This window comes from Acanthochromis polyacanthus, chromosome 4, assembly GCF_021347895.1.
Source record: "Acanthochromis polyacanthus isolate Apoly-LR-REF ecotype Palm Island chromosome 4, KAUST_Apoly_ChrSc, whole genome shotgun sequence".
Taxonomy (NCBI): Eukaryota; Metazoa; Chordata; class Actinopteri; family Pomacentridae; genus Acanthochromis; species Acanthochromis polyacanthus.
The window spans coordinates 33,367,336-33,376,305 of record NC_067116.1 but is presented as its reverse complement, the minus strand read 5'-3'; the positions used below and the strand labels follow the sequence as shown (position 1 = coordinate 33,376,305).

General features: G+C 38.8%; 1 protein-coding gene across 1 annotated transcript; it reads right to left on the bottom strand.

Annotated features, from left to right (window-relative positions):
• Positions 1 to 767: 767 nt before the first annotated feature.
• Positions 768 to 8,421, bottom strand: tmem45a (transmembrane protein 45a). The gene is given in 8 exon segments (XM_051947670.1): positions 768 to 2,651; positions 2,785 to 2,927; positions 3,010 to 3,194; positions 4,166 to 4,244; positions 4,246 to 4,287; positions 4,289 to 4,380; positions 4,520 to 4,725; positions 8,375 to 8,421. Coding segments are annotated over 8 exon segments (891 nt in total). The 3' UTR covers positions 768 to 2,554.
• Positions 8,422 to 8,970: the final 549 nt, after the last annotated feature.

Sequence of the window (8,970 nt, the reverse complement as noted above, 5' to 3'; positions counted from 1 at the left end):
TAGATCACTCTAAATCCTACAGTTATCCTTTAAACCCAGTGAAAGGTGAATAAAAATGATAATCTCATTATCAGTGGGATGTATTATGCTGTCAGTGAACAGATAATATTTGAAGCTGCAAAATGAGAACAATCAAAGGGGAAAGGGCTAGACTACTGGGTCAAAAATTGCAGATTTTGTGGCATGTCCTTAGTATGCAGTAGATAGTACCATCAAACTGAGATGGGAAAATGACCACCAAAGGCTCAATGGTGAATGTGTGGAACATAGAGGAGCTTCTGTTGTACAACCTGATGAAAACCTTCTTCTTCTTCTTCTTCTTCTTCTTCTTCATCCAATATGAAGTCACAGTCATTAGCACCATTTAGTGAACGGACAGGAAGTGCTGCATGTCTAACCTGTACATGCTCCAATCTGCCTGAAACTTTACACTTGTGATCACAGCCCAACCCTCATCACATCATTGGCTGAAATATACTCTCAATCACAGTGCCACCTGGTGGACATGCTTGGATTCACTGACCAGCAAGAGTGCGAGGACCCGTCCAACGCTGCTTGCAGCTTTAATTTCTTCTTTATCCTTCCTTTAATTATGTGGCGAGCCTTCAGATTTATCTGCTGTCCTTGTATATAATAAAACTGTATTGGTAATATTACTGGTGTAAACGATCTGAATACAACCACTACAATAACATCTGATGGATAACATAGAATAACCAACAATAGCAACATTAGCAGCATTAGATAGTAACGTCAGAGAGCAAAACTTAAGCATTTTAACAACTTTAATAAAATTCAGATTATTTGGCATTGGGTTTTGACTCACACATGTGACTCAGCTTCACAACATTATTAAACGAACAAACAAAAGCCATATGAGAGATGTAAATACATACTTTCAAGTCATTTACAATCTACTGACAATGATTGTTTTCACCACAAGATGGCACTACTGAACACCAAAGTTCAAAAAAGGAGTTTGGTGAGTCCAACTCAAAGCATGCAATCCATAGAAAGTTCATTGAATGTGCAAATTATTACCTAAGATATGAGTACAGTGGTCCCTCGCCATACCACGGTTCACTTTTAGCTGTCTCACTTTTCCGGTATCACAGATTTTTCGCTGGCTCACAAGATTTTGCTGTATACAGGTATTTTTCTATATTTATTATTTGAATGATTTTTGTGGTAAAATAAGCATTTTCCAGCCTAAAAACTTTAAAACAATACAAAAACATTAAAAATAATAATTAAAACATATTACAAGAATATCAAATTGAAACAAAATGCGTAGTACAGCGCTGCGCTCTGATTGGCTCAGCGACCGTAGCATCAATCTGTCGTGTATAGCATGCATTCAACATCTTGCCTTGTCCATTCTCACTGTGCAGTACATTCATCTCATCATCATCAGTACTGGACAGCTAATTCATCATCATCTTCATCACTTAATTTGTAGTATATTCACTGGTGAGTACCCATATAGAATTTTACATGTTGCTAAAATTGCGCAGGTTTAAGAGTGTAGAAAGGGTTTAAGAGCATAGGAAGTATTTATGAGAGTGTGGGGAGGGTTTATACATCCTCAAAATATATATAAATAATAAAAAATAAATACTGTCGCTACTTCGTGGATTTTCGCCTGTCGCAGGTAGGTCTGGAACGCAACCCCCACGATAGACGAGGGACCACTGTACAGGAAAAGTCCCTGTATCATAAATAGCAGTGAACAATAAGAGTAAGGCTAAAAGGGGTTTACAGCTGATTAAATAAGGCAGAGGTAGAGATATGTTTCCATGTTAAAGCATCCAAAAACCATACGTCCATATCCCTTCACTGTCTGTGTGCCTTTGCTTCTGGTCCTGCTGCTGCTGGTGCTGCGAACATCATATCCCTGATTTAATTGAGAGGCGAAGGGTGATCAAAAAGTTTTAGCACTGCTTGAGGTGCATTTGTGATTTCTTTATGGACCTCAAACAATTTCAGAGAGCAAAGGATCATCACTGAGGATGAGACGTGGGTCTGCGGGTACCATCCACAGAAGAAACGGCACTTTCCAAATCATATCAGAATCTTTAAGAACAGAGAAGGCACATCAGGTGAGGAGCACCAGGAGTGTGCTTGTTGTTTTCTTCATCATTCACGTGGTCGTGCATCATGAACTTATCACCGAGGGTCGGATTGTCAAGGCAGAGTTCTACATTTGGTGCAAACAACCTGAACCATGGCGCTATAGCATGCAATGGCATCGCAGTGATGGTACATGTCATTTGTGTTGGCTTCTACAACCCACTGTTTCTCTCCACACACCCAACTTAGCAGTTTTGGCACTCTAAAACTTCTCCCTCTTTCTACAAATAAAATTCAAGTTGACGGGTTGCTGTTCTTTCGCGGTTTAGTAGATTCTAACATAACAGGACTTCTTCAACAGGAGCTACTTCTACAGGGATGGAAGCCAATTTGAAATCAGATACAGTTTTGATTTTTATAGGAACAAACTTTTTGATCACCCATCATATCCATAAGTAATTATGTAGGTATACGAAAATCCTCTTCATAATATCTCATCCTCTGACTCTGGATCTCGCTCTCTGGTCTTCAGAAGCCCCATTTCCATTCGAGGAGTCCTCTTCAACCTGGAGCGAACCACACTGAAGAGAAAACACAACAAACAGCAGAGTCTCACATGAACTATGCTATTAGCGGTGCTCAAGTTGGTATTAGGATTTGTAGGACAAACAGGCAGCAGGGTATTGGGATGTCTGGAGTGTAGCAGCTTCTCACCAGCTGACAGTGTAGTAGAGAACGCTCACGACGAGCATGGCGAAGGCGAGGTGCCAGGAGTAACACATGGTGACGAACATCACGTTGTTGTGATCTTTCAGGTCCCAAAGGGGGCCACTTGGAGGGTACAGCACAAAACCAATCTGTGGCAAAAGAGAAGGCAACATTATGGGTTTATGTAGAGCGTATCCACCACTATAAACTTTTGCTCACGTTCAGATTTACCTCCCAGAACCAGCTTCCCTGCAGAATCGTCAGGGTGCAGCGCAGCAGCTCCAGAATGATGTTCCCTCGATGGAAAACCTCCATGAAGGCGACGAGAGCCTCACCAAAGATGGCAAAGAGGAGAAGCTGGTGCACATGCACATCCAGCATGGTCCTACCGTGAAGGTGGAAGAGAAAAAGGAATCCTGAAGGAACAAGAGAAAGTAATTGATGGGAAAGTAGATAAAAGGTCCAGCAAAATGTGTTTTCACAAATGTGTTGCTTTGTTAGTATCATCCAAAGTTACTGTCATGACTTAATGTTTAACTAAAAAAGCTTTGGAAATGTAGTATACACTGCATGTCAATGGTCTAAATCAGTGATTCTGAAAGAAAGCTACTTCTGCATTTACTGGTTGGTAAATATCGCACAGTAGCTGAAATTTTTTTTTTAAAGTAGCCTATACAGATTCATGTACTCAGCTTAACTTGCAAAAAACAGGTTGTAGTTTACAGTTTGTAAAAATCAATGCAAACGAGCAACTCTGTTACTTAAAAATGGTGCTTAATATTTGAAAACTGATTACTAAAGGTAATGAATTTACATTTCAAGGAGCTAAAAGTAACAGATGTATGGTTGAAATAAGGTTGGTAAAGGCTTTGCACTTAAAAGAGCAAAGTAATTAATACAGACCAAAATATTTAACAGTGGCTTAAAGTATTGGACAAATGGTTCAAATAACTTCAGGCAGCTAAACGAATTGAAATATTTAGCTAAAGTAAAGAAAAATGGCAAATATAAGTAATAAATACATTGTTCAAAGAGTTAATGTATAAAATGACAACAGTGCAACTGCTGAGGCCTCAGTACTGTTTGTAAGTTGGAGCATTAGTAGTAAACCTCAGCTGTATGAAGTGTCTACGTAAACTTTCACTTATTTCACCTTCACAAGGCGAGAAATAAGCTACCAAATATTCACACATTGTGAAGTCAAAAGGCAGAGCATCTACAAACACACCAACTGGTGGATGTAAAACACACTCCAGGCCTGAAGGGGAAACATCAACATCAGCAAAGGGATGTGTGTCTTAAAATAAAAGCTTGAGAATCAGATCAGTGATAGAATTAAGTAATATCAAATCAATTGCCGAAAAGTAAGTGTGTATCTTCTTCTTACCTTCATTAAAGAAAGCAATGGCCAGCATTAGCCTGTCTAGTGCCAGCGGCGCCGCCTCAGTGGTGTGGATGATCAGAGAAAACTGCTCCAGCCAGGCCGAAAAACAGATACATGGTGGAGTGGCTGCCAGTTCATTAAATCCTGCCAATGACTTTCTGTAACGTTGTACAGCTGAAACTTTGGTCCGTTTGCTATAAACTGCTCTGCCAGTATCCCTGCAGAGCACAGCAGAGGAAATACTCCTTAATGAAAGTTACTGTAAACGTCTGTTTGTTAGGACTGTGAATTGCCTCTGTGTGCTGGATTACTGCAGAAAATTTCAACCAACTGAGTGTAATATGGAGACCTGCTTACCAACAATGGAAAAGAAGAGTATTACAGAGCTCTCAATGATCTCTAGGAGTCGCTGCGATGCTCTGCTGGAGAGCCGAGTGGAACCGATGTTCTTGTTCCTGCGGGTGGCGTGCCAGAGCGAGTATTTTTCCTGCCCACCAGATCCCAGCCACGAGAAGAAGCTCCCGGGGAGAGCGTGGCCGCTGAAGCTCCATGACTCACAACACCTGCATTGTAGAAGAAATACATTTATCAGGCAGATGTTTGTTAATAATTTCATAGCTGCAGAGGTATAATCTGCTATGTCAGGTTGAATAAACACCTCTTCCATATTCTATCAGCAACGTTTTACCTTTAAATGCAGGCAATAAGTGTACGAAAAACAGGATAATTTCAACTTATTTACACTTAGGGGCACTTCTGCGTACAAGAAAGGAATAGAGCGATATTTTTTTGCTGGGCTGGCCAGTTGTCCAGAGGCAAGAAATGTGAAGGGAAAAGTGGAGGCGTGCCTGTAATTTAGGTAAACATCATAACAGACATAATTGGAGTGTGTGGTGGCGATGGCTCTTCAGCTGACCTTGGTAGAAGTGTGGCTGGAAGGGTCTAAAGGTTTGCACCTTTAAATGTTAATAGAACCTGTTTCTGGGATCAGAATCAGTTTTATCGCCAAGAAGGTTTTCACATACGAAGAATTTGAGATGTTGATTTGGTGCATTACAATAATGTGAAATTTTTAAGGATAAAAAGAGTCCAAAAGAAAGCGAGTGGTGCAGCTCAATAGACTGTGTTACATAAAGAATGAACAAAAGTGTAAAAATGTAGCAAATCCAATGAAGTTTAAATAATAAAGTACATGTAATCTGTAAACCTATATGTAGTCTGTGTTTCAAAAATTATTCTATATGTTGCAACAAATCATTAACTTAATAAAAAATTTAAATGGTGAAAAATATCAATCAGTGCTTTCCAAACTTGATGCTCAACTAAACACCTAAATATATTCTGTTTGCTGTATGCAGAGGCCACCATATTACCACAGCTGCTCAAGCACTACAGCAAATAAAAGCATATTTTTTACAACACTCAGGGAAGTGGTGGGAACTACTTTCAGGGGATTTGTGTTTTTTATTGCAGGAAATCATGTTATGTAAGTAAAATTCCCATCTGGGCTGCAACTAAAAACTATCTGCACTGTTGATTCATTTCTCAGTTAATAAAACAATGAGTTGCTTGGTGGCATATGATGAAAAACCAACAGTGTGTGCTTCCCAAAGCAAAAAAGAACAAATGAAGAATTCATTTGCAAAAACAGGTAAACTCTGTTTTATAAATTTTCAGAAACTCTTTTTTTTTATTGTTTACGTGAGATAACACTAATAATTTATTTTTCTCGATTTTGTCATGTATTTTCCTACTGACTCAAATACATTCAACTTCAGTTTATTATTTCAAGTAAACTAAAAAAAAAGTTTTCTGAAAATTTATCAAAACGGAGTTATCCGTTTTTGCAATGAACTCTTCAAATATCTTATTTTGTCCACAGCTCAAAGATATTCAGTTTATAGAGGAAACCAGAACCTACAATCAAGCCAAGTATCCATTACCGAAATAGTTGATAGACTGTGCTCTGTAAATGAAGATTGCAGCATCACCTGACTTTAATTGCAGGTTCTTCTTGACAATGATTAACCATAAAATCCTTGACAATTAAACTTTCACCTGATTTAACCTGATTCATGTGGCCTGCTGTCTGCCATCATCTGCTGCCTGCATTTACACATCTATTCTCTTGGGGAACAAAAGAGGCAAATGATCAAAATAAAGATAAAAATTACAGCCACCATTTTAAGTTCTGTGTAATCTTTTATCTACTGTGCACCTCCCTCACAGTTTCAAAGAAGCTTTCTGAACCTGTTTGACTTCAGATTCGTGCTTTGTAAAGTGTGAGAGGAGAGAGAGCAGGAGTGGCATCAGCAGAGAATAAAAGCCTCACGCATGGCTCTGCTCTGCTTGTGAGGAGATGACAGGCAGTATTCTGCCCGGCGACAAAGGGGGACCTTTTGAAGGAGGAACCTCAATTCAAACAGACTGTTTGGGATGTCAAACTGGGCTCATCTGCCTCTCCAGACTGAGAAAAACACTCCAGTCGCCATTGACAACCCTGCCCCTTATCACGCCACTCAAGTGCCACCAGAGGACTGATCAGTGTTTGTCCGACTTACCCACAAAATCAACAGCATCTGTGCTCGTCTTGTTCCAGGCACAACATTTACCACAGTTTTTCAAGGATTTCACTTGATAAAAGCACATTTTTTTATTCATACTCAATTACTCAAGTTCTGGTAATTTGAGGTACTTGTGTTGTATTGGAGTATTTCCAGTTTGTATGTGCATTTTTTGTGGAAATTATGCAGTGATTAACGATACTGCATTGTAAAATAATAATAATAATAATGTAATTTTACTTACGGGTGCTGATATGATACAGATTTACCTGTTTAGTTAATTACTGAAAATGACTAGAAAAACTAAAAGAACATTATGCAACATGTTGACTGGACTGTAAATAAACAAAAGGAAAATGTAATTCTGGTGGGGTTTTTTTTACAGCAAGTCTGTTCTTTCTTCTTTTTTTTAAACAACCCTTTTCATCATAAAATTTCACTATTTCTTAACTGTATTCAAGGGAGCAGCCCACAATATTTTACAGATATTTGTCATCATTTGAAAGAAAAAATATTTAATATGAATTGAAACATGAACACAATTAAATAAATTCTACTGAATTTTATAGATTTTCCCCTTGTTGTTAAATTACAGATAACAACTGGTAAAATCACAAATAAATTAGAAATTTAAATCTTAAATGTAAAAAAATAAAAAAGTCAAAATTGTACATAATGTCGACTTCAATACACACTTTTGAAATCAGTTTAAAATGTCATTTCACAGCTATATGTGCAGCTACTTTCACAGTTACGACATATTGTTTTCAGCACCAGGTTTACACTTTTTAAAAAATATATAGTGTTTCCCAAGGTTCAAAGTTACATACTGTATGTCGGGTTTTGTCCACAAAATATTCAGCTTACTGTCATAGAGAAGGGAAAAAAAACACAAAAACCTTCATATCTGTGCAATCAGAGAATTAAGGATCTCTATAATCAAGATTTAATTTCAGACAGTTATTTGTTGCAGCTCTACTTCAGATCATGACTTTATACCAAGCACTGAAGTAGGTTAAACAATCTGTGAAGTCAATTTAAGGGTGTTAATCAGGGAGACATAGATTCTAGTTTTGATGATGAGGCTATTTCTTAGAGGTGCCAGGTGTTTGTCTTCCAGAAACTGACTTTGTGATCAGTCAGCAACAGTGCACAGCTTGACAAACAGACAAAGTAGCCTCTTTTCATGAGATAATCTTAAACTAGTGGGTGTCGAAATCAGGATTCAACATGTTTTCCTCAACAAGAACATTTTCCTGATCTTTCTCTGAGGTATAGAGGCAGTTAGTGTTCTAGTAGCAGGGCTGCAGTATTTTTAAAAACCTGGCTGTAAATTACTGCTACTGTTCAGGATACAGCAGCCATGAATTCCTCCACTGTAAAAAAGAAAAACGAGGGAGGCTGCCTTACCCGAGTTTTGTCTCTGGAGATGAAAAGTTGCTGGAAGTTTATCCAGACAGAAGAATCAAAGCATCTTTCACTGTTTCATCACATTTATATCAGTTCCACCGCTACAGAAGAAGGATTTCTGCTGTGCTCCTCAGTAAACATCTGCTTTCTCCTCCTGGTTCCCAGCAGCCTCCAGATCCGTTTCACAACCTTTTTTTTTCTCCCTAATTTTCCGACTCCAAACACTTCAGACTTTTACTCTCCAGTCGGCTCTCCCATTGGAGGACCGTGGTGAGGTGGCGTCATCACTCCGGGCTCTGATTGGCCGACAGACACGTCAGTCTCGCGTGTCCACGTGTGCACTTTCACTCCGCCTGCTCGCGCTCGGCTCCGGCCCTCGTCGTTCGCAGGAAACCGCTACTTTCCCTCCGATCTGAGCCAAACCAAGCCAGACCAGACCGAGACAGGAGCCCCAGCACGTACACAGCTGGAACACTTCCTATCTGCAGGAGGTTTACTCTTTTTAATTCAAACAACCCTCACAGTGACTTACAGGATGAAAGTACAGAGCTGGCAGACTTATGTGGCAACCGTGAAAAGTCAACCACAAGTAGTATGTTTTAAAACAACAAGAAATACTGCACAGACTAAAAACTTTATATGGGAGCTTAGTGTAAGCTGGTCAGAATCCCTTTCTCATCGTGGTCAAATAATTTTTTGTTGACAAGAATTTACCAAAATGAAAACATTTTTTTGCAAAGTAGTGCCAATTAAATTAAAAATCTAAAATGTGAAGTAAGTCATTTTATAAGTATTTCACCCTATTTCAAGTGACTCACTAAATTCATTACAGAT